The sequence below is a fragment of the Electrona antarctica genome, assembly GCF_951216825.1.
Source record: "Electrona antarctica genome assembly, chromosome: 11".
Taxonomy (NCBI): Eukaryota; Metazoa; Chordata; class Actinopteri; order Myctophiformes; family Myctophidae; genus Electrona; species Electrona antarctica.
The window spans coordinates 17,307,881-17,333,986 of NC_136792.1; the positions used below are offsets into that span (position 1 = coordinate 17,307,881).

The 26,106-nt window shown below is 43.4% G+C and overlaps 1 protein-coding gene across 1 annotated transcript in view; it reads right to left on the reverse strand.

Moving 5' to 3' along the window:
• Nucleotides 1–12,715: 12,715 nt before the first annotated feature.
• The window catches only part of dph1 (diphthamide biosynthesis 1), a 78,555-nt gene continuing 65,164 nt past the window's right edge, over nt 12,716–26,106 (reverse strand). The window contains exons 10-12 of the mRNA XM_079513517.1: nt 20,379–20,457; nt 14,465–14,599; nt 12,716–13,673 (exon numbers count right to left, since the gene is read on the reverse strand). Of these exons, the coding sequence (XP_079369643.1) occupies nt 13,593–13,673; nt 14,465–14,599; nt 20,379–20,457 (295 nt within the window). The 3' untranslated portion in view covers nt 12,716–13,592. The remainder of the gene's footprint in view (nt 13,674–14,464; nt 14,600–20,378; nt 20,458–26,106) is intronic.

Sequence of the window (26,106 nt, forward strand, 5' to 3'; positions counted from 1 at the left end):
TACACGTACTGTATGCACATGACATGAATCCCTAGATAGACCTTTTTTCTCTCCATTGTATTGCCTTTGTGATTGAAAGTTTTTGTTTTGCATAATGTACACTACAGTATCCATCACAAACAATAAAATAACGTCATAAGATCATGTGCAATCTTTGTCCCATTGTTATTTGAAGAACTTGTGTGATGGCGGGGCAAAAGACTGAAGATTGACAGCGTGTTCCACTTACAGGCATTGGTGTGTAGTAGCTGTACAGTAGGTAAGCAGTGGTGTAAAGTAACTATACTCAAGTACATACTCAAGCACTTAAGTACAATTTTCTACTCCACTACATCTCAAAGGGAAATTTTATACTTTTACTCCACTACAATAATTATTTGAAAACTTTAGTTACCAGTAGATTTTGGTTATTATTACAAAACACTCACTAACTACTTCAGCCCTATATACAGTATATTTCAGCCTTTGGAAAATAGAAGATCTACAAGTTCACAATGCATCGCAATGCAACACATTGTGAGCTTGTAGATCAGCTATTTTCAGATATATAGATGTTTTTTACTCTTTGAACTTTGCACTGTAAGGCCTGACTCACACCTTTACAACAGACTGATGTATAGCTGATGCATGAGACTGATGCAAGCTCACAATGCATTTCCAATGGGAGTCACATGGTTTGACACAACATTTGTGTTGTATGAGGGGGTGGGGGGCAGTCGAAACACAGCTGAAAGCCGTACAACACAAATGTTGTGTCAAACCATGTGACTTCCATTGGAAATGCATTGGGGCAAGATGTAAAGAAACCCTTTCTTTACATCTAGCATGCATCGATCTTGTTGTATGCTAGATCGAAAGGTGTGAGTCAGGCCTAAGAGGCTATGAGCCTGTGACTCCAATCCAGCAGCAGATAAACTCTACTGTCCAGAGACTAGAACTTGGACCAGTAGAGCCAAGCCAGAGACGCTTTTTCCATTATTGAGTCGAATGGTGGAGCAACCTGGCGAGGAGAACTTTTAGTTTAGTCTCTGGTCATTGAAAATGTTGTTATATTGTCGTGACGCTATGACTCCAACTTAAAAGAAAGAAAATGTGACATCACGTTTTTCCAGGTGAAAATCTATTATTTTCACTGAGACCCCTTTTCCACCGGTTGGGAACCGGTTCAGTTCAGAACCAGGTTTTAGTCCATGAGCCAGAACTCAAAAATTGGAATGTTAATTATGAATTGAGTGGGCAAAACCATACCTATATTAAATTCTTTATAGGATCAATATAAGTAAAGTAATATATGATAACCCTTCCACAATAGTAGCTTTTTATCAAACTTTTCCATGCACTGGACGAAGCAAAGCGGTCTGAACGGCATCTTCTTCTTCTACCCGTGACCCACTATCAGGCTGGATTAGCAGCCTAGGTGCCCGTACCGCTAGGCCCCGCCAATAAAGCCAATTTTAATATAGAATAAGTAGTCGTTTTTTCAGGACCTGCTTAAACCTTTAACTACCGTATTTGTTTCTTTAAAAAAAAGAGCATTATAGTCAAACATGAGCCAGGACAAAGTTGAAGAATTATCACACAGTATTCAGTAAGAAAAAACCATTACGCGTGCAATGTTTAGAGGCAGTGGATGTGATGTGATGTAAGACTGTGTGGTGGTGACAGCTTTGTGCTGGGGTGGCTCTTGGCTGAATGATCAATGACAGGCTGACCTCCCACACAGAATTAGCTTAATCTCTTTACACCAGTTAGGTATCTTCATTTGTGACTCATTTATCCAACCCTCTAACAACCTTCACTGCTATCTGGTCGCCTGGTCTTCATCTCTGCCAGAAATGTTTACTTTACTTGATAATTTCCCATTTTCAATATTTCAAAATAAGTGATGCCACGACTCAGATTAAATAAGCTTTCTGTGTGTGATGCAATGTTATTACAATCCTTATATGTCTAGGGGAATAAAGGATTGCAACATAGAAGAAAAGTGAACTTTTGTTTCATTATAGGCCTTTTATAGGCTCTTTTGTCAATGTCAAGTACAAATTCACATAGAATTTTAAAGGATTTCAAACCCAACTAAAAATGTATTTTTCATACAAAGCAAAATAGTGGACTGATGGGCAGCCCTCTGCTGATGATTGGCCCAGTCTTGATAGGAGGCGAGGCGAAGCAGCAGGTAGGTCTCCTCCCACATACATACAGCAGGACCATACAGTCAGTACTATGGCCAGTAATAAACTACATACTTGATTGAACCCACAAGTATTGAAGTATGTAACAAATGTCTAGTCAACAACCGACACAGAGGGATGTCACTTAAATTAAAACTAGAAATGCACTCTGTCGAAGTGCCAAGAGAACAAGTACTGCTACTAACTAATGTCTATTACAACTGCTGTTCTAAATCCTTTAGACCTGTTATTGACCTTATACCAACCTTGAAACGTACCTTAGTTACGTCACCATCAACAGCCAAAAGGACACAAGCACAGCGCACAGGCCACATCACTCAGTCAAATCAATCCGCTGCATGTGATCAGTTCTAATGCACAGTGCTGTAGTCTATCTGAAGGAAGTAGATGAACAAAGGTAGGATGGGAGGGAGGGAGGGAGAGGGAGAGAGAGAGAGAGAGAGAGAGAGAGAGAGCAGCAGTGCATGGTCAGTGGGGTTTTATCTGTTAATTATTCTATAGCCACTCACGGCCTGCCTCTGGCCCAGTTATCACATACAGTACCACCTCTATCCCAAGATACAAAAACAAAATGTTCACCTCTCCCCTGTTTATTTTTGTTGTGGGGCGACGACTTCTACATTAAGGTTATTTCAAAATCTCTGTCAAATACCAGTCCTTTGCGTTTATTGTTTGAAAATAGTCAAACAATAATAGACAGTGTCTGAACAGATAGAGGAAGAGAGGTGGTGTGTGTTTTGTATGTGTTGGTGGGGGACTACTGTGACTCAGCCTTTCCCAGGTCAGACAAATAAGACAAGCAGGAACATACATCACAAGGCCAGACGTTTCCTCCCTCACAGGTAGCAACAAATACGCATTTGACACACATTATTTCCGGGTCAAGCTGGAGGACGGGACAGCGGAGGCGTCAAGAAAGCTGAAAGTAAGGTATTGGAATTTGGCTCATGTATTAGGCCGACAGGGCTGTCCTTATGTCACCTGGCTCACTGGATAGTCCCACTGGTCTCAAGTGGCCCTTGTGGCAGGTCATGCTTGCTCCTATGCCCAAGATAGGCTAGATTATTCCTCACTATAGGTATATAGTGACTAGTGAGGAAGATTAGTTCCTATGTCGTGGTCCATGCTGTGTGTCAGGCAGACATAAGTCAAAAACCGACAACCTTCTTCTTTGTAATATGAAACTTTACTTAGTTGAACGTAATGCAAAACAACAAACTGGCCACTGCCATACATTCACATAATAGACTGACTGCAAAAGCCTGCGCAATGCGCATAGTGCAAAGCCCGCTGGGAGTGGGAAGTACCATAGAACACACCAATAGAGTGGCAGAGCCGTAAGTACCATAATAGTTCAATGCAAAAACAGAACATTTACAGACAGGGGTATCCTTATGTTGGATTGGCTCACAGGAGAGTCTGGTTGTTTGGATTTTTTCTAAGACCAGTAGTATTTCCAGGAGCTCCCAGTGACTTACAACATAATGTGGCCCAGAGGGTCCTGGGCTGTTCCCCTCTCCAGTTAAAATCACACCTGTGTGAACGGAGTGGTGTAACTCCGTGTGGGGGTCCCCGGAACTTCCAGACCCACAGGATGCCGGCCCGGTTCCGGTGAGCCGCCCACGGCCGAAATGGTCGAGAAATTACAGAGTTACTGTGTGGGGGAATTAGCAGACCTCTCTCTCTCTCTCTCTCCATCTCTCATGCACGTTCCACATTGTAATTAGCAGGCAACAGTGCAACACTATCTTTCTCTCGGTTTCTAGCCCAACAGCGCCACTTTTGCCCCTATTGGTACCCTAAACATAGGGACATAGGGACATAGGGACGGACATATGGAGGGACAGACATTACTGTTCCTTGGAGGAATTGCACCACTCAAAAAGCTGAGGTGTATGCGGAAAGCAATGCTTGTCTGTCTGATATCAGCAGGCAGTCAAGGACACAGCCCGCTTGGGCCTGGAGGTTGGTTCGATTGGAATCCTATTTGGAGACCAGCGCGTCATCATAAGCTGGCCCATCTGTGCCCATACTGTTAAAATGCACCAGGAAAAAAAATTGCAACAAGATAACTGGAACCCTATCTGCGCTTCACTCCTCCACCACTCCTGCTAAGACCCAGTAAACACTTAGGTTGTGACAGCACTGACCTCCATTTGATTGATTGAATACATTTTGCAACAAAAATAAAGTACAGTGGTACAGATTCATACAAAAGGTGCTAAAAGGATAACCCAAAAAGTCAATTATTTTAAGGCTAGAATCAAGCCATCCAGGATCCTGGTGAGTCATGACCATAAAACCTTTGATTCTGTGAAAAAAAGAAAAGGAAAGACGCTAAACAATGGGAACATTTTGGAGTTGCAGCCACTCCAAATGTCAGCAGCTGTCACAGGATGGGAACCCAAACAAATCTGCCACAGGAAGAAGAAAAATCCCTGGTGAGATTGGACTGGTACTCCTCAGTTTGAATTACATTTTGCTCACCCCAGAGTTGTGGGTGACCAATCAGAGCCCACTATTCAAACTTAAGTGAGACTTTTTTGCTGTGATGTTGGAATCCGTTTGTAACCGCCCCTTGGAAATAAATGTTCCACACAATGTTCCAGACTTAGACTAACATCTATGCAGTGATATTAGTCTATGGGTAGTTGAATTTCATGTTTTGTGTGATACTAGACATAGTCATTATTTTCCCTAATAGATTGGGAAAAAATATATATATTATTGTTCTCCCCAAGAATCTCTTTTATAAATATTAAGAACCGGAAATGAGTCAATAAAAAAATAATTGTATATGTTTGTGCGGTCATTTATTTTATATATTTATAGTCTGGAAACAATTTGTTCTGTACTCTTTTTTTCTTATTTCCATACTTATCCAGACCTGGAAATGACAACAATCTAATTCCATACTTTTCCATACTTGTGTAGGAACCCTGATTATTTGTCTAGGATGAATAATAAAATATTAAGGATTGTGTTATATTGTAACCTCAGCTACATTGGAAATGATCGAGGGCTTGCCCTCAATTGTTCTCCTGAGTAAAGAAAATGGTAATGATGATGATGATAAGAGTAATGGTCTTCTAAGGAACTGGCGGTGGCCATATTGAAAATGTGGCTTTTTTAGTGGACAGGTTAATTTTTTTTTAGGGTCAAACCATATTTGCAGCTATCTAAAAGACAAACAATAATAAACAGTGTCAAATTCAAGCCAGGCTTGAATTGAGAGCTCTGAATAATGCGTGGGCTATATGTAAACGCATCTGCCCTCCAAGCAGGAAGGCGTTGAATAGATAGAAGAGTGTGTTTTGTATGTGTTAGTGGGGGTGGACTACTGTGACTCAGCCTTTCCCAGGTCAGACAAATAGACAAGCAGGGACATACATCACAAGGCCAGACACGTTTTCCTCCCTCACAGGTACCAACAAATACACAGATCTTGCCCAGTTGGGTAATCATTTCACATTCACCAAAACGGAGACTCAAACCTTAAAGGACCACTTCACCACATTTCAACCTATCTTCATATAATAGGTCCTCACTAATAATCATGAAGAAATGGCACAATTTTGTTCTACTCAGTCTGTGTCTCATAGGAGGGCTGTGGGCAGTTCAGAAACCGTCCACCAGTGACATTTTATCATGATTATTAGTGAGGACCTATTATATGAAGATAGGTTGAAAAGTGGTGAAGTAGTCCTTTAAATGTTTAGGATGTTCAGTGGTGTGGTTTGCATTCTCTTTTTGAGGGGCGCTAGCCCCTCCTATATAATAATAATAATAATAAACTTTATTTATAGAGCGCTTTTCAGAACAAAATTCACAAAGTGCTTTACATTACCTCTATTTAGTACAATAGAGGTAGTTTGTGGGATAAAAAAAAACAAACATTGTTTAAGTCATTGAACGGACAATAAATAAAATAACATAACACCACATAACAATAAACAGGCTATCTATGGGAAAGCCTGTGTAAAAAGAAAGGTTTTTAAAAGTTTTTTAAAGACAGCCACTGAGGGTGCATCCCTCAGGTTCTGGGGTAGGGCATTCCAGAGTTTCGGTGCCCGGGCTGCGAAGGCCCTATCACCCGTGGTAATATGTTTTGTTTTACAGCTTTTATCCTCACACGTCTCATTTGCCATTGGCAATGAAAGGGGAATTCAGGTCAAATGTCCACTAAAGCTTGTCCCCACACGTCTCAATATTTGCCATCGACAATGAATGGAGAAATTAGGTAAAATTTCCGCCAAATATGACATAAATTAAACGCCATAGAGCGCCGAAGTCCTGACGCCACTCGCTCATCCCCTCGATTGCCCTGGTTCACTGAAGTAATTTCTCTATGGAGAATAACATGGGGTGATCTTAATATCGTTTCATATAAGCGTTGTGGTCCAAAAATAAACAAGCTGTCTCGGCGTTATTGTCAGGGAGGTGTCTCAATCTCTATCGTTTGCGACAGTCATATATGATAGTCTGTTTCTAGCGAAAGTTGATTCTTCATATGCATATGAGTGAAGCGGCCTGGATGATTTGTTTATTTTTCAAACACAGTTCTTAATATGAGGCAATCTAAAATCCCCCTATCACATGTCGGTGAGAATACTTGGTCAATAAGGGACCACCATTCTTGATCATGATGTACGATGATGTACGATGATGAACGCCCCTCACTTCACACAGGTGTGATTTTTTATTTTATTTTAGGCTACTAGCTATTGTAATTTATGCAAAAAAAATTGCATCAATGACTTACTTACTGTAGGCATAGTGATGTTACCGAGCAGTATGCCTAAGTATGATGAGGAGAAGTTGTGTTTTGCAAGTGTGTTTTGAGTAAATCCTAGTAATCACTTAAAACCCCAGACTCCCTCCTTTTCTCTCTCTACACCAAGTATCAATCTTCAATTTTTAAAATCTTCAATTTTCAATGTTTGCCTCAGAATATAGGGGTAAGTAAGTAGCCTTGCCGAGCCATGAGGCCCATAGGGCAGGAGCCTATCTCCTGTTTCTGTAGCGTGAGGCAGCTTGATGTACAAGTACACCCCCTGGACATGACGCTAGTATGTCGCAGGGACTTACCCCCAATCCAACCCTTGATGCTGAGTGTCAAGCAGGGAGGCACTGGGTCCCATTTTTAGAGTCTTTGGTATGACTCGGCCGGGGATTGAACCCCGACCTCCCAGTCTCAGGGCGGACACTCTAACCACAAGGCCACTGAGCTGGTAGAATATAGGGGTGCTAGGGTTAATGTGGATAATCATATGCAATCATAGCCATGGGGTAAACTGAGGTGGGACAGAGCAGAGGGGATGCCAAGTCAAATTGAGGAGAATACAAAAGTCTTCCCGGGCAACATCTCGAGACAATTACACTCACAAGACTGGAGAGCACATGGCAAGCACTAAAAGCAGCTAACTGACACAAAAAGTGCATGATCCAACTGCATCACACAAGACACAACACACAAGCAACTGCATCGTCTCAGGCTATGTAAATAGTGCTACCTAGTGGCCAATTGCAGTATAAGATGAGAGGGGGTTTGTCTAGCCTCGGAAACCCAGACGTTTTTGGGTTTGTGTTTGATGCTGGCAGACCTGCAGGGGGCGGATGTCATTAATCATCATGACATCACCAAAAATGTATTTCCGGGTAGATATATTGGAGCATATTGGAAGAAAATTACACAAATTAGAAACATACTGTATGATTTTATTCTAAATAGCCACAGGTTAATAAAGTAGACAAAAAGCTTCGGGTTACTTCAGTAACCTCAGTTGTATAAGTGACTCGAAGAAGAGAGTCATTTGGGGTTCCGCCACCAGGTGGTGCGGACGCACAGAACTTAGCATACACTCCAGAACAATTTCATTGGATCATGCAGCTGTCGCTCGTAAGTCACCAACTCCACCCACCTGGTATAAAACCAGTGGGCTTCATTCCTATCAATCTACCTTTCTGGCCCCTGACAAAGCAGAAGGGCAGCTTAATGACTCTCTTCTTCGAATCATTTATACAACTGAAGGTTACTGAAGTAACCCGAAGTTGCATAAAGTGCCTCTCTTGAAGAGTCAGCTGGGGATCATAACACTCCCGTATGATCACCCCGGCTGATAGGACCGATCCAAGGTCCACCCTTTCCCAGGGACACACGTGCGCCACCCTAGAGTGTAGCACGTGCATACCCCCGCAAGGGGGACAAATAGGGAGGAGATGGCTACCTAGGCCTCAGACCTAGCAGCCAGTAGACCTAAACCAGGGAACCGACAGCACCACTGTCTCCAACTCCCTGGAGGGCCCTCCTAAACCAGATGGGGCAAGCCTAGCTAACCAGACCATAGTTGCCAGTTCTGGCAACTATTATCTCACTAAGGAATAGCTAACCAGACACCCAGCCTGGCAGCTATTAGTCCCTGAATAAGGAGCCGACAGCACAGCGGTCTTATGTGCTCCGGGAAGGGCTCAACGGCAAGCCAACTCAAAAGCCCAAGGGAACACTTGTGTGACATGAGAAATGCCATGGACTGACGCTCAACACGCAGCCACACCCAGAACCGTCTGGAACTAAGGATCTAGTAACCGGTCGGAGGTGTAAGACACCCTTCATGACCTGGCGGATCAGCGGGTGTTCACTTACTGGTCCGTTGTTCACGCCCAAATGGTAGGTGGATATCGCCGCCAGGTTGACCTTTATACCGAGGATAAACCTAGACCTCAGTCTAGGAACACCTGTAGGTAGGTCAGGATGAGGGCCACGAGGCCTGGAACGGGGTCGAGCACCAACGCTCAAAGCTGTGTTGTATCAACGTCTGGTGGAAGCCGCTCTAGCACTTAGAATGGTCTCGATGACATTCTGGGGCGGGCCGGCTACCTCGAAAGGCGCCCCCCTTATATATATGCATTTAAGACACAATTTTGTGTCTGAACTGTAATATGGTTGCACTTTTGGTACAAGATGGCTGAGAGGTTCTGCATGGGTAGTTGTCTCACCTAGGGAGACTATACAATGTGACATTTCCGGTGTTTCCAGCACAGACAACGCTGATGAAGGCGTGAATGCCGAAATGCGTTCGTTGTGGTGCTGCTCTGCGGCATACCATGCCAACTAATTAAAATAATTAAAAGTGACTTAAAACGAGAGTTCCGTGAGTGCTGGTTTTCTCTTTGAGAGATGTTCCTGCCTCCAGGAACCCCAGGCCGGCTCCGCGCCCAGAGTCCTTACCCTGGCTAGAACCTGTGGGATTAGCGGTGGGAAGGCGTAGAGCAGGCCTGAGGCCACTGGTGCGCCAAAGTGTCCAAGCCTAGGTCTAGGTCTGCCTGTCAGGGAGAAGAATAGAGGAGGTTTTGTGTTCTTCTCCGTGGCAAAGAGGTCCGTTACCGGAACTCTGTAACGTGCAGAACGTCGGCGGCGGTGCCTCCTGATAGGGGTGTATTTGTAAATGAATTATACATTTTCTGTTGATCTAATGAGGTCCTCAGATCTTTACTGTGATACTGAAAGGTTTGTGGGAACGGGAGACTTGTATACTTCTATAAGCATATCAGCTTATCATCTTCTCTCTCCAAATGCAGTTCACACAAAGTAGACAAAGCTCTGCTTATTACTAATTCATTCGGAACTAGACTGACATCACTTAAAGCGGCTATCTACAGTAGCACCAAACTGTTAAGAGTTAAGACAGCCAGCAGGTCATGTGACTGAAAACACTAGCTGCTGTTGCTATGGATATGGAGCAGAGTAGATGGAGTATCTCAGTGGTTCTCAAAGTGGGGATTGGGGACCCCACGGGGTAAATGAAAATAAAGCATCACAATCATTTTAACCACTTTATCCATTTATACGTTGGCTATTTAAAAAAGAACAGATATAGTACTAAGTCAGATACAGTACTGTATATTTTAACGAATTTTGAATAATTTAGATTTTCAAAAAATCTTCTTTTATGGGCGTCCCTGGCACAAAACACTTTCAGATGGGGGTCAGTGGTCAAATGCATATCAATTCGGGGGTCCTTGACACGAAAAAGTTACCCATATCACTTTCTTTTTTTTTTTACCAACGGCTGATTCGCGTCTGGTTTATTAGCCAGGCTAGTTCTCCCTGATGTCTCTCTACCCCCCCCCCCCCCCTGCAACTCAAAATAGAGCATTAGACAATGTACTGCATCACTCAAGAAGAGACAGGGCTTCCCAGGATCAACAGAAGTCATAGCACACTGCTGTCAATCATTGGCAGCCAGGTAGCAATGGACTTTTTATTGACAGGCTCCTCCATCAATAAATGATGATGTAGAGCAGCCAGGAACACATCTCCTCAGTCTAGTAAACTGCTCATCACTTCAGCAGCACAGCATGTTTATTGCATTTATTTTATTGTAATGGCAAAAGAAAATAATAACACATCAACAACAAGCAAGATTCTGTAATCATTCTTAGGATACAGAATCTTGTATTTTTAGAAAATGGGAAATTATTACATTTGTGGCGCTGATCAATGAGGAATTACACATAGGAATTGGAAATGAATCGCTTATGAGTTTCTTGCTTTGATCAGACAGAGACTGGCATCTAATGAATTGAAAATATACTGTAACTCGAGATCACTCTGGGAGAGAAAATACTCTGGGAGAGAAACCAAGCTACTGTAGTAGGCCCAAGGAGAAAGCCAAGTCAATTCTATTTTGTTGCAGCAAATACAAATGCTCACCAGTCCAAAAATATATGGAAAGAGATAAAAGACTTTGGTTCTCAAACAGAAGTAAAACCTTGTAAAACTAAAGTATTGTGGAAGAATGAAGATTGGACCAATTTTACACTCTCAGTTGAATGAAGGACTAGGATTTTGCGGTGTAGTGCAGAGGCTACAGACCGATTACTCCTATAGTACATTTACCAATCAAGCATGGACCTTTTCCAAAGGTTTTAAAGCAGGGTAGAGTTGTCACAGGAAAGAAATCAGAGTTGGGGAAATATCTATGTATGGAAAATCTCTTCCAAATTCCAAAGGCTTATTTGGGTCTGCCCTGATAGTGTTAGCCTCGCGTGGCGATACTAATATACCAATGCGCATCCGCCTCGGGGCATATGCATATGCAATAGGGGCGGGTGAAGTGTGGCTGCGCCAGGCTATGATAGTACTGTCACATCAGCTACTGTATGTTCAGTCTGGTTTAGTGGTTAGTCAGCCAAGCTAATACATAATATGCAGGTAATCCAAAGCATTATCCGATGAATGGTCCCTCCAGAACACATAGAGACCCACGACTTCTGAGCAGTTGGCATGCTTTCAGTAGAGCGTGCTGAACAAATCAAAATTAATCAGGGTTAGAAATTACTAGAAGCAGGACTGGCCCATGTAAGGATGGTACAAGTCAAGATGGTACATCCTCAGTGTGATGATAACAATAGAGATATTGTATTTATGAATTCTTTAATACAGGAGTATTATTAGGTCGTAGTAGCCTCTCTTTAGCTATTAAGTTTGTCCCTTCTCAGAATGTTTTTAGTGGTCAGGTCAGAGTGCATCTCTGCCCACTAGGTATGCACTAGGTAAATGGTAAATGGTGCATTTATATAGCGCCTTTATCCAAGGCGCTTTACATAGATTGTGCATTACATTCACCCATCCACACGCACATTCATACACCGATTGCGGCGGAAGCCATGCAAGGTACCAACCAGCACATCGGGAGCAATTTGGGGTTCAGTGTCTTGCCCAAGGACACTTCGACATGTAGCCAGGAGGAGCCGGGATTCGAACCTCCGACCCATGGATCATTGGACGACCTGCTCTACCTCATGAGCCACAGTCGCCTAGGGGTGTAACGATACATTTTTAACAGCGATACGATACGTATCACGATACATGGTTGACGATACGATACATGGACCATATTGGTTCATTACGATACAACGATTTGAAATCGATACAGTAACTATTTAAAATACATTGACATTATTTTTAATTAAGTAATTAAACCCCTCTTTTTCATTTTTGTTCTAAAAATTACTAAATACCACGCACAAAAATGTAGTATTGATACAATTGATTAATTGCATAGCAAAACGATTCGATACCGATTATTTCCATTGCAAAACGATACGATACATAGTCAATGTTGCCGTTTTCAAATCGTTACACCCCTAGTGTGCACACATACATTTCCCATGCATCGCAAATCACTCTTTGGTAAATAAATGGTAAATGGTGCATTTATATAGCGCCTTTATCCAAGGCGCTTTACATAGATTGTGCATTACATTCACCCATTCACACACACATTCATACACCGGTACCAACCAGCACATCGGGAGCAATTTGGGGTTCAGTGTCTTGCCCAAGGACACTTCGACATGTAGACAGGAGGAGCCGGGATTCGAACCGCCGACCCATGGATCATTGGACGACCTGCTCTACCTCCTGAGCCACAGCCGCTCTTTCATACACTATTACACACACTGGGATCTATTGTAGCACAAAAGGGTTCGGGTTAGTAGAAATAGTTAGTAGAAAAATAAATCAATCAATCAATAATACATTTGGCACATTATTTTTACTTAATCCAGTGATACAAATAAAATAAATACAATCCATTATATTTAATTTGTGCATAAACCAACTTTCTTGTCAAAAGATGTTTGTGTTTGAAATATGGCATAAGAGGATTCAAATTGAAGTGTCTGACAGCATACAGTATTGAGTTTATTCAGGGATTACATTTAATTCCACCCACATTCAGAGGCACGTCCCTTCATACAACCTGTTCAGGGTCATCTCAGCATCTAACTCGACAATATGCAAATCTGGCAGTAAGCCTGAGATATGAAAAGCCTAAATATGTCCCAGCACTGAAAGAATTCTCCTATTAGTGCGATGGAAGATGGCAGTTCTTATGCAGGGATATGACACACTTGTGCACTGCACCCACACAGGCATATACACTTTATATACGGCATATGTGCGCGAGCACACACGCAAATACCTGTATGACACACACACACACACACACACACACACACACACACACACACACACACACACACACACACACACACACACACACACACACACACACACACACACACACACACACACACACACACACACACACACACACACACACCAAAATACAAGGATTTAGTGACGGTAATCCATTTTGGATTGAAGGGTATTTGGGATAAGTGTACCTACGCCCATCCCACAGGTTTGGCATTACTCCTGGTGGGTGCTGTCCATGAGAGGGACAGTGGAACAAGGCATCCGGGACAAAGACAGTGGTGGTGCAAATATTTGCACACGCACGCACACGGACGGACACGCGCGCACACGGATGCGTGCACATGCACACACACAGTCACACACACACACACACACACACACACACACACACACAATCATTTCTCTTGACAAGCACAGGAGATGGACTGGTTCTGTTCACACTTCTTGGTGGAAGTGGCTGGCTCCGAGACATGCTTCTATAGGAAGACAGTGGGAAAGCTTTAGATTAATGCCAGTACCCCCACCCAAGACACATTTAACGTGTACAGTATGCTCACATTGACCATATTCGCACCCCCAACCCAGTGAATATGATACAAGAGCAAAATCGCTGGTATGTGCATATAGTAAACTGTGAACAACTCAGTATTAATATATATGGCTGCAGTGACATGAACAAACGAATGAGACTACATATCTTTTCATTGACAAAAGAGCATACTGCACTTCAAGGTCAAACTCAGTTCTACCAGTAAGAGAGTGGTCTAGATTAGAATCCACTTCTGTTGTCACTACTCACTACGCCACTGGGTGGCAGTGTTGTAATACTAAGCTCCACTGCAAACCACAGAGCACACACTGGCACATGTGGATTCACCTACAGTTGGAGGCCATCGATATTGTCCTTTTCTTTTTGCTGAGGTTTGCGTGATCTGCGCAAAAGGACAGTTAACCCATTTTGGGCGGGAACCCCTTTTGGTGTTTTAAACATTGTTATAATTTAGCTATAGAAAAATAGCAGATCTACAAGCTCATAGCGCGCCACCGAGTGGCGCGCTACGAGCTTGTAGGTCTGCTATTTTCGAAGAATCGTGAAAATATTTATTTCAGAAAACTGGAGGATTTAGAAGGATTTTTTAAAATTTTGAGGTCAGGCCTAAATGGGTCAAATGATAAGGGACAATATCGGTGGCACCCAACTGTATTGCTGCCCCCCCCCACCACCACCACACACACACTCTCTCTTTTATCCCCTTACTCTCCTCACCTGTGTCTGTCTGCGGGCAGGCCTAGCTGGTTGGTTGTCAGGGTGGTTAGGTGCCCATGGCCCAAGGCTTTGATTGGAATAGAAGTCCATGGGATACACACTCTGCCAGGCCACCTGCTGCAGAGCCACGGCAGCCTGGAGAGAGAGAAAGAGACAGGGAACAAGAAGAGTGATTAACAAGAGAGAGAAAGACCGTTTGCCGAGACATACAGTACATTTGAGGTAGATAGTCACATATACTGTAAGTCAAGTCACATTTAATTGTGTAGCCCCAGGATCCTTAATCACTGGTGCAGTCCTAAATAACTTTTCTAAACAAACAAAACACCCCCTCTACCATGGTAGTCAAACAACCACTTTGTTGTACAAAGCAAAAACAGCTTGTACTGCAGGTCTGCAATTTTCCCAATTTTCAATATATATATTGACAGTTTGAAAGTGGTTAACAGGAATACAAGCCCTGTTTATGGTACATGTTTGAATGGCCTCAGTAGTACAGCCCTGTGGAGAAGGCATGGGACAGACTCTCACAGCCCTGTGGAGAAGTCATGGGACAGACTCACACAGCCCTGTGGAGAAGTCATGGGACAGACTCTCACAGCCCTGTGGAGAAGTCATGGGACAGACTCTCACAGCAGACATGTGTCACAATTGAGTCTGCATACATTTAAACAGAGTTGTCACGGCTGCTGTCTCTGCAGTTACACTGCATGCCAAACCAGCTGCTGCAGGAGAATGGCAACCATTGCATAATAATTCTAAACTCTATGTGGAATAGAATTGTCTCTGAATATTGTAATATATTGAGTGTATACATGGCATGCATGATTTAACTCTATTCAAATTATCTCATAATTGTATTCATATGAAATTATGGGTAGTCAATGAATCTCATTCTTATGAAGCCATATGTCCAAAAGCACTACGGCACTTTAACCACTATTTTCGGTCAAAGAGATTTGGTGTAGGGGGAAAATGAAAGGGGCGATAATAGACACCTGGATGCCCCAGATAACGTAAGCAATGTATAGGGTTTAAAAAATTAGAAATCTGGTGTCAAGGTCAGGGACAATAGTTGGGGCTACTGCACAGGTACATTTTCGGAACCAGTAGTTTGCTAGCAACCAAAGATATGCTGTGGATTTTTTAACACAATCTGTGCTGAAACGAGATAATCTCGTGAATAGCTATTGTACACCACTGTGCCAAAACAAGATTACGAGATTTGATTAATTGGCATTTATCTGTAATAAAAAATATATATATACTTTTTTATTCTTTTTTTTTACTCACATGGTAGAACAGTCTAAATGTGAATCCGACGTGCACGTACGTGGGCGTGCGCTTATTATTCGCTTTTCTGCTCAAAATGAGAGAAAATCTGAGGTTTGGGAGCTTATAAATCCATGATCAACATTGCGCTGATAAAAACCCACAGGCCAGAGTGATCCCACGTAGTTTAACGGGAGGGAATGTGTTAACTAGTGGGGCTCTTGAGCAATCACAGATTGAAATAACCTCTTTAATGTAGGCCTATTTATTAACCCACAATATACTGTATATGACATTTTATTCTATTTACTTGCATAATGGGGAAACTTTAGTGTGGTCACTGTTAATAATTATGCATTTACCTTGCAAATATCACGTCTGTAATAAATTAGTTCATGAATCCATAAGCCACTGTTATCCAACTCTTTAGACTACTTCAGACAGAATATCAATCGACAGTCACACCATTGCATCATGCGTCATGCATCCATGGTTGGTCATTCCTGCTATTTCAAGCTGTGACACTCGGCGTCGATCGGCAGGTTTTGTTAGCGAGGTGCGAAAACTGCGAATGGCTTTGGGGGCTTGCGTGCATCTTCAAAACTACCAGCACAGCCCTAGCGACAGCTCAGCCCTGCTAGCAACTGCGAGGACATTATACAGAAAGTAGCTCATAACATGTCTTCGGTGGATTTTTATGAAACAAAAGCTTTGCAGTTTGAAAGAGGATAATTAAAGCTTGACCTACAGCTGCAATGTTGGTGAGTTTAACATGTATAATACAAGCAGATCGCAGATGCAAATTGGATGAATGGGGAGTCAATGGAGGGTATTGCAACTCTAGTTTAATCCCATTATTATTAAAAAAAATCAGAGTTGCAAATTGCGGCTAATTATGCATGTGACCTCTTCTAAAATCACATCCTCTAACCCCAACACAATATGTATTTTATAAACATGAAATACATGGAGAAATCTATTCTAAAACAAATAGCTATGTCAATGTTCTGGCTGTTCTCACACCACAGGGTTGGAATTGGAAACAATGATTTTTAATCTTTTGGTACATGCTTTGTTGCATATGTTTAGTATGTAGTAAGTACTGATCATGAAATGGTGCCGGTTCTAACTTTTTGTTTTATAGTTCAGGTGGTAGTCCGCTTGCCAGAATTTGGACCCGGACATTTTGAGTACCCTAAGGTTTTATGTTAGAAATGTTGAATATGGGTTCCCAGCATTTAGAAACTGCTGGATGCTAACTTGCATATGTTGGACAATTTCCATAATTAGCATAATAAGCTGGGGTACCATTAACATCCAATATAAGGCAACATTTTCAAATTTACATTATGCTTTAAGTAGCATGTGACGGGTCAAACTAGGGGTTTTCCATGATTATTTTTGCACAAAAATCACTCCCACTCTAACATAGGCCCTCATTTATCAACCGTGCGTACGCCAAAATATGGGTGTACGCCGAAATTACCGCAATTTTCGGCATTTACCATTTGCGCCAACGTTTGATTTTGAACTTGAGCCAAGACAAAAACCACGTCTGGTCGGGAGCTGTCGTACGCTTTGTCCTCACCTGTTTTTCTGTCGTAGAACAGCGGAGCAGCATTGTTTGACCAGCTGAGAGGCTGTCACAGGCATCGAAACATATGTATTCACTCCTAAAATGTTTATATAAAACTATGTATATGGGCTAAATGTAAAAAAGAAAAAAAAAGTAAAGGAATACATCAACGATGTGTCTTTGTGTCATATGAAATTAGTAGGAGATTTCCAACTTTACAAGCAAGCAATTAAAATCGCGCATTTAAAAACAATGTTGCAAGTTAGATGCGTAAGCCATTTAAACAGTGTTTTGCATGATGAGCGCATACATGCGAGGATTTGGGCTGTCTGTGCTGAAATATTTCCATGGAGAGTATAGTGCAGCGCTGAAGCTGCGGAGAGTCCCAACTTGGGTAGCCTACTGTAGCCGAATCTACAGCAGGCCGATGTCTTTCTGGAGTTACAGTATGTGCAATCTCCTCCTCGTTTAATAAACCCGACGCGTCGCTCGAATGCCAAATGTGCCGTGCCAGCGCAAGTGGGAACGCATCGGAGATAGTATAGCCTAAGCCAGCCTGCAGCCCACCACACCAACACCACTGTCCAGTGCCACATGAGGCTATACGGTTTTGGCTGCAATATTCATATAATTGACAGTTGACAGCGAGGCAATTTAAATAGACTGTCGGACGTGCATGGTCAATTGGTCACGGTGTCACGGACGGACCACAGTGATAGAGAGAGACAGACAGGACAGGAGATGCACCTTGCAAAACAGCAGCGCGTGCGCGCCTATTTGTTATATAATTCATGGTTCACAGGTTCAGGTTTTCGTTCACTAATATATCTTGTTGTATATTAAATGAATAAAGACTTTAATAATTTAATATACAACTAACAACACAGTGACAGTTGCTTGCAAATTGCGATATGTGCGTGCGTGCGTGCGTGCGTGCGGGGGGTGAGGCGTGCAGCAAGGGAAGCGAAGCGAGAGGAGAAACAGACAGGGTAGTCCTACAGCTTTATTTAATTCATGCAGGTTTATTTATTTAAGATACAACAAGTTGCGTGTGCGTGCGTGCGTCTGTGTGTGTGTGTGTGTGTGTGTATGGGAGGGGGCAGCAGAAACTTTTTTTCCCCTGTAACCATGGTTTCCAGGTCGTATTGCAGTTGTTCATGTCGCAAAACCGAGGGCGCGGCTAGATTTTATAGGGCGTGCCAGATTGATTTCAGCCGTCACATTTATCACTGCTAGGAATGAAATTAGGAAGGAACAGCTGTCTACGATCACTTTGTAAATGCCGACCCGACGTGGGTGTACTACGAATCCTACACTCGAATTTGGGGCAGAATTTCCACTCGATTGATAAATGAGGGCCATAGTTCCTAATAATCCACGGGTCATATTACATTGATATATCAGTCCAAACAAACTTCTGTTTCTCCCATTCTCTTTAAACCATTGCTGCAAATTCAAATAAACCTTTCATCGTCTTTGCATTAGTTTTCTCTCTGTTCCCATTCTCCTGCTTGGCCTCTATCCTCCATCTCCAGACTCTAGCCACTCCTCTCACTACTGCTACATCTCCCTTTGGAAGATAGCTTCTCCTACTAATCCCTACACTGACAGGAGAGCCAAGTGTGTCTTATTGACTATAAATATAACATGAGACACTGAAAATAAGCACCCCCCCCCCGCGCACGCACGCACGCACGCACGCACACGCACACACACACACACACACACACACACACACACACACACACACACACACACACACACACACTTTTGCTTTTCATTCCCAATTATAAATGCCAGAGAGCAGAGCTGCGTGCAGTACGATACAGTTTTAGTAGGGCAGATGACTATGACTATGAATTAGCTTGCAAGTATGCACACACACGCGCACACACAAATGTAGGTGCAGATCATTAACACGCGCCGGTTTTGCTGCAAAATAGCGGCGAGGGTGAGTGGCACACGCTCTGCTACAAAGGGCCTCATGAGAACAAATTGCCACTTTATGCATCCACCATTTCCCCATGGGGAAATTCTGCCCCCCATCTAACCCCCCCCCCCCTGTGTCATTCATCAATACTATCACCATCAGTGCAGTGCACGTAGCCCCATTTCATAAAGGTCCGTTAATAACAACTGATGGCCATGGTTGATGCTATCATTATTTGAAATGATTTCCCTCTGAAATGTGTAGTACACACCAAGGCAATGGCTGTGATAAGATGTACAAAGATCTACAGCCCGAACAACAAACATCAAGCAAGCCAAAAAGAAAGATAACATTCAAGACAGTAATTCCCTTGGGGCCACAGCACTGCATCTTTGAGGGGAATGATTGATTGAATTAATAGTTGATATCAAACAAATGGCGGCCAAGTCACATACTGTAATAGCCCATTACCGCCACACCTATCACAAAGCATGCATGTCTTCAGAGACCCGCTACCCCATCTGCAGTAGCACATAAACATTTTCTTTGAAATTGATCTCTATGCGCTGCTATCCCATCCATCTCTTTCACATTTTGAAAATAAATAAATTACATCAATTATGACAACAACATGGCAGTTGGGGAAGCAGTGCACCATTGCAGCCATTAGGGGGAGCTAGTCTCCTGTGCTGCTCTACTGTGTGAACAGTGAGTGAGTGAGTGAGTGAGTGAGTGAGTGAGTGAGTGAGTGAGTGAGTGAGTGAGTGAGTGAGTGAGTGAGTGAGAAATAAAGAGAGAGTGAGTGTGTGAGAGAGAGAGAGAGAGAGAGAGAGGACCACTATAAAAAGAAGTGACCACTGCACTCATTGCAGGGTGGGGCATATAGGGATCACTATCCATCATGTAGTCCTTATCGTAGGTTAGCTCAGTGGCTACAGGACATCTATGAAGGGCTTTAAGGGTGGGCAGTCATGCACACCTGTGTGTGCTTTTGCATGTGTGTGTGCACAGTGTGTGTGTGTGTGTGTGTGTGTGTGTGCACAGTGTGTGTGTGTGCAATGGAAGTTTGTCCTCCTTTGATAGTGAGCGATAGCAGTTCCTGGTGTGTATAGATACTGTAGCAGGCGTGTGTTTACCTCGTATGGAGACAGCAGGGGCTTGGAGAAGGCTGTGCCCCAATCGATAGACAGACGTGGGCAAGCGATCTGGACCCACCTGCAGGGAGGAAGGCAAGGAAGGGAGGCGAGAGAGGGGGGGGGGGGTTGTTGGTTTAGTGCTTCAACACAGATATCAAAGGACTTAAATATATGCACGCGCGCACGCACGTGCACACACACACACACACACGCACACGCACACACGCACACACACACACACACACACACACACACACACACACAAACGTTAATGCCAAGAGAGACAGAAGAACACCGGGGATGGTATTGGAGAGGCAGGACACATCTCAGACTGCAGGCTGCATGTGGATACGTTTGTGCACTGACTTGGTGCGCCAAGCCTCTCTGCTCCAATTGATCTCTGGCATCTGTGTAGCAGAGATCTGTCCTGATTTGCACAACTGCAAACATAGTCACTCTAAGCTATCTGAATGTATATCCAGCAAAGCCGGGGAGGGATGCTGAGACTGGGGGCGGGGGATTGGGGGAACTAACAATAACAACGATAACGTAGGGTGAGAATAGGAGACATGGGGCGAGGGGAGAGAGGAGGGAGAGGTTAGGTGAACATGAATAAAAAAGCTGCACCAGCCCAGTCTCCACGGAGCTAGCCTACATAGCTGGCAGACAGGGGGGGGGAGGAGGGGGGGCTTTGGTGTGAGTATTTGATCGAGAAAGTCATAGAGATAAGGGAGGTAGGAAACGAAAGTGAAAGCGATAACCATATAGATGTAAGTAGATATGGTGGAAGAGAGATGGAGGTGAAATAAGAGAGAGAGAGAGAGAGAGGGGAGGCAAAGGGGAGAGAGAGAGAGAGAGAGAGAGAGAGAGAGAGAGAGAGAGAGGGGAGGCAAAGGGGAGAGAGAGAGAGAGAGGGGAGGCAAAGGGGAGAGAGCAAAGAGCCAGTGTAGACTAGTAGTGGAGAACAACGGTAAGCGACACTTCAATTTCATTGGCTATCGCCTAATCACCCACTATTGCCGGACGACGTCGCCCAAAAGATGAATTATTTTCATCTTTTCGGCGTTCCTCCGCCCACTTTTCGACCATCGCCTGTTCGCCTGCTATCGCCAGTAGTTGCCGGGTCCCATAGACAAATAATGCACTTCCGGAAAATGCGTCTGGCTGTCGCCCGCTGTTAAAACGTACTGTAGGGATGTCGGTAACGGATAATTTCCCATCCGGTTAGCCGACAGGATTAACCGGGTCATTAACGGATAATTGGTTGATTTTTTTTATTTTTTTTTTGCTACCCCAAATGTAATATGCATGTATAGGCTACATAATTAAAGTTGGTAGACGAAATGGTATACATTTATTTATGCTCCTTTTAAAAAGACAAACAAAAAAGCAACAGTTAACAATATAAATAAATTGTTGTAGGCTTAATCATCAATAAACAACGCATCGCATCTGCATGCATGCATCTGCGCGTCTACAGTACAGAGGTCCGCCGGTTCTAGTCCAAAACATAAATAAGTCCAGTCCAGATCTGAGCAGCCTATATCTATAAAGCCACTGGACGCATGGGCTAAGCCTTTTTTTTATTATTAAGGAAGATCAGCATGCATGTCACCGTGTTCTGTTTGTTGACTTTTCGCTGACGAGAAAACCCTCAAACATCGATAGCACATGGCTAACTTGATAGCCGGGAGGAGGAGGAGGAAGCGGCGGCGGCTGTAAACGTTCTCCCTCCAGGCCATTAATGGATTTAATAATGTAGGTCTCTGCATTGATACGGTCGACATGTTGTGTTAATCTCGTCTCGCTGTCACTCGCTTAAGTTTTGACTACCGCAAAGCTACCGTTGTAGCCAACTAGCCATTTGAAGTACAACAGAGAACTTTGGGACAACGACATTGCGGGGGCAGAAAACAGCGCCCGAGCGCTGCTGTTCATGCAGCCTGGAGTGTGACAAGCTGGCCGGCGCAAATAACAGCAATTTTAGGCATGTGTGCAACATGACAACTGTTTTAAAGTATTGTACAGTGACAACTACAGTCTCTGTAATGTTTATGTTGTACTATTACTAAAAACGATCTAAAATAAAAGGGATTAAAGATCAGAACACGCATTTATTATTATGCAAATTAACCGTAAAGCTGATAAGCATACCCGGATATTTCTTAACGGTCGGCTAACCGGCTAGCCGGTTAACCCCCGACATCCCTAGTAGTAAGTACCTTGGCAGAGAGGTGTTTATGTGGGTAAGCATATGAAAGAGGAGGTTAAAACGTACTGTAAGTACATTGGCAGAGAGGTGTTTATGTGGGTAAGCATATGAAAGAGGAGGTTAAAACGTACTGTCAGTACATTGGCAGAGAGGTGTTTATGTGGGTAAGCATATGAAAGAGGAGGTTAAAACATACTGTAAGTACATTGGCAGAGAGGTGTTTATGTGGGTTAAAACATACTGTAAGTACATTGGCAGAGAGGTGTTTATGTGGGTAAGCATATGAAAGAGGAGGAACGAGGAGAACGTGGACGCAGCTGGAGGTGAAAATGAACCACATGAAGATGGAGACCAAAGTGAAAGACGCTTACGAATTGCCAGGGTTAGCTCTCACAGATCAATGCTATCCAGCGCTACATCTCCCCTGTCCCTCTGTACCTAATCCTAATGGTAGAGCTTCATAAGAAATATCGACATCCATGATTTGAGCTGCGGCATACATAAATGCTTGGGACATAACGGCGAAGATGCCCGGTATACGTCCTCCACTTCTCTCTGGAGGTGGAATGTATCTGACGTTACGATATTATGTTTGATATTAACTCTTTAATATAAAAGGTAATACACCCCGCCCTCACTCACAGAAAAGTGCATTCTAACTTTATTTACTCAACAGCGCCTATTCATCATATAGTTGGCACTCATTCATATCTGGGAAATGCCCAGTACAACAGTTGGCCAGTGACCTGCTCCCCTGGAGAGATGGGAATTGTCTACCTTGCTCAAGGGCACTTCATGGGTACAACTGAGGGAGGAGAGCGTGCAGTTCATTCACTTCCCTGTGCAGACAAACTGAGCTAGAAAATTGGTAGAATTCAATGACAACCTTTAGGAATTTCAGCTTCTATTCACACTGGAGCCATTTAGCCTACAAAACACAGCACACATACCTGTACATATATACATTATGGCCTTAGCCAATACACACAGGCTCAGAAGACTCAAATTACAGGAAGCATATGTAGGGAGAGAACACAATATACAGAGAGCGAGCTTGAGTGGGTGTGTGTGCATATAGGATAGCACCTGCATATATATATATATAGGTAATTAGGTACACCTGAGCTCAATGGAGCATTGAGAGTACTAGCAAAGGAAGCATGACCCCAAAATAACTAAGAGCCAAGAACGCTCCAAAGAGGCAAGCACTCAGTGAGGGGTATGAGTGAGAGGGAGAGAGACAGAGAGATAGAGAGAAAGGGAGAGAGGAACCATGAAGAGAGGAGCCATGAAGGAGGGAGGGCAAGAGCATTCTTCCCGAGGAGATCCCTGATTGGTGCACCGTGCCAGAAGGGACTTGGCTAATATTAGCGCAGTGGCTGGTCCAGCTCACTAAAATGCCTGGTGACACGGCAGGTAAGCACGCAGCATCCAGTCCAAATTCAATTTCCAGCCAATATATGGCCTCGAGTCTGCCAAAAGCTAGCTGTAGATGGGACAAACAGAGAGAGGGAGGGAAGGGGGAGAGACAGAGAGAGAGAGAGAGAAAGAGAGCGCCAAGAGACTCATTGCAGGGTGTAGCCTGAGCACAGAGAGAGACTTTGGCCTCTAGTTTGGGGGTTGTAAACTGCCACATTTTGCCAACAACTACTCTGCATTGTCTTCTACTTCCATGCAGGTGCTAATGAAATGTCCCATCAGCCGTGACAGATCCCCACCATGCCGGGTTAACGATCCAGGGCTCTGTTGCGACCTGCTTTAGTGCCACTATGAGACCGATTTGAAATATTTGGGGAAGCGGTTCTTCCTTGGCCTACTGGGAGTGTGTGTGCAGTGTGTTTTACGTCAATCAGAAATGATGACTGCGTTCATGATTTGTGGCAGTTTGTGCAACGGCCCACTTGTGCAAACTTTGAAATCTAATCGTAGACAATTCGGATGCAATCTGAAAGATGACAGATTCACCACCATCACGTGATTTCAGAGATAAGTTGTAGCAATATTTGTGAGTTTTGGACAAAATGACTAGGAGCAAAAAGAGTTTTCTCAAAAAAAAAAGAAAAAAACAAAGGCGGAAATGGGCATGGCCTATATGGGGAGTTGCGTCATGATCATGATGGAAGGAGTCCTTCTAGGCCTACTTGGAGTGTGCGTGCAAAGTTTCATGCTGTTCGGTGCAGTAGTGCCTGGCAGACGGACGGACAAACAGCCGTATACTGAGTTTGTTATGTTAGGGGGGTGACTTATTAGGAAAAGACAGGAAATCTGTGTAGTTTTCTCTGATCCAGTGCCTGATTTGGAGATATTTAAAAATATATATTAGGCAAGTTAAATTGAGAAGATAAATGCTGAAAGTTTGAAAAATTATTATTACTATTTAAGTACTTGACAGTCCTGATCCCACTGTCGAACCACCTCTTTAAAACACCATCGGCCACAGGGCGAGGAATGATAGGGGCGTCCCATAGGGGAGTCATTCTCAAATTCGAAATAGCTAATATACGATTCTTGCCATGCCTCAAATGTGCACAAGAATTCGATTATAGGATTCTTTGTTATTGAGAGAGGTTCAGTCAGGACAACTCATGAATGGAGTGGAATGAATGAAATATATATTTATTGAATATAAAACGAGCAATACATTTATTATTATATGGTTTGGCGATGAATTGGATTTGCTTTTTAGGTACTCCGATCAAGTGCATCAGTCCCAACCATAGGGACTCCGAATCCCCCTTACCTAAACAGCAGATCCAAAACGACAGGTGGTAGCTGGGGTGAAGGAGGGTGAGCAGCAAAAGTTTAAGCAGACAGCAGCGCAGCAGTATGAGTGTGAAGCAAAAAGCAAGCAAGCAAGCGGGATGAGCAGTGCAAACTGTGTTTAAATAGGTGGTATGAAGATGGAATGAGTGTGTGATTGGACGAAGTGAATCATGTGAACGAGAAGAATTAGTGAATTAGTCTTCCAAAAAGTTTTTTTCCCCTCAAAAAAACGATCTTGAAAAGCGGGATCGTCTTCTAATTAGGCTTATATTTGGGCCAATATGGTAGCTTGTCAGGAGGGCTGGGCAAGACAAAGTTAAGACTTTGAGGCTTGTTTGCACAACATGAGCTTGAGCTCATGCCTCGCTACATTACCCTCTGTGGCCCATTACACACTGACACTGTTATTGGGACTTCTACCTGCATGACTGTGCTTCAATTACATTACACTCACAGTCCTGACCCGAGGCAGGTGGAAACAATTAACCTTTCAACGTGGAGGGAAACTCAAAGCAATCACCTCGCCAACAGAAAACGTCATTTAATTAAGAGAAAAATATATATGATTCGAGTGAAGGTTTGGGAAGGGGAAATTCACACAGTAAAAATACAAAGTTCAAAAAGCAATGGGGGCTATTTGCGGTCTAGTTGAAGTAAGTGTACATTATCTGTGTGTGGTGCACAGATATCTCTACAGTGGTTTCAAACAAGCCTGGGGACAGCCTAATTACACACTTAAGAGAGTCTGCTGTG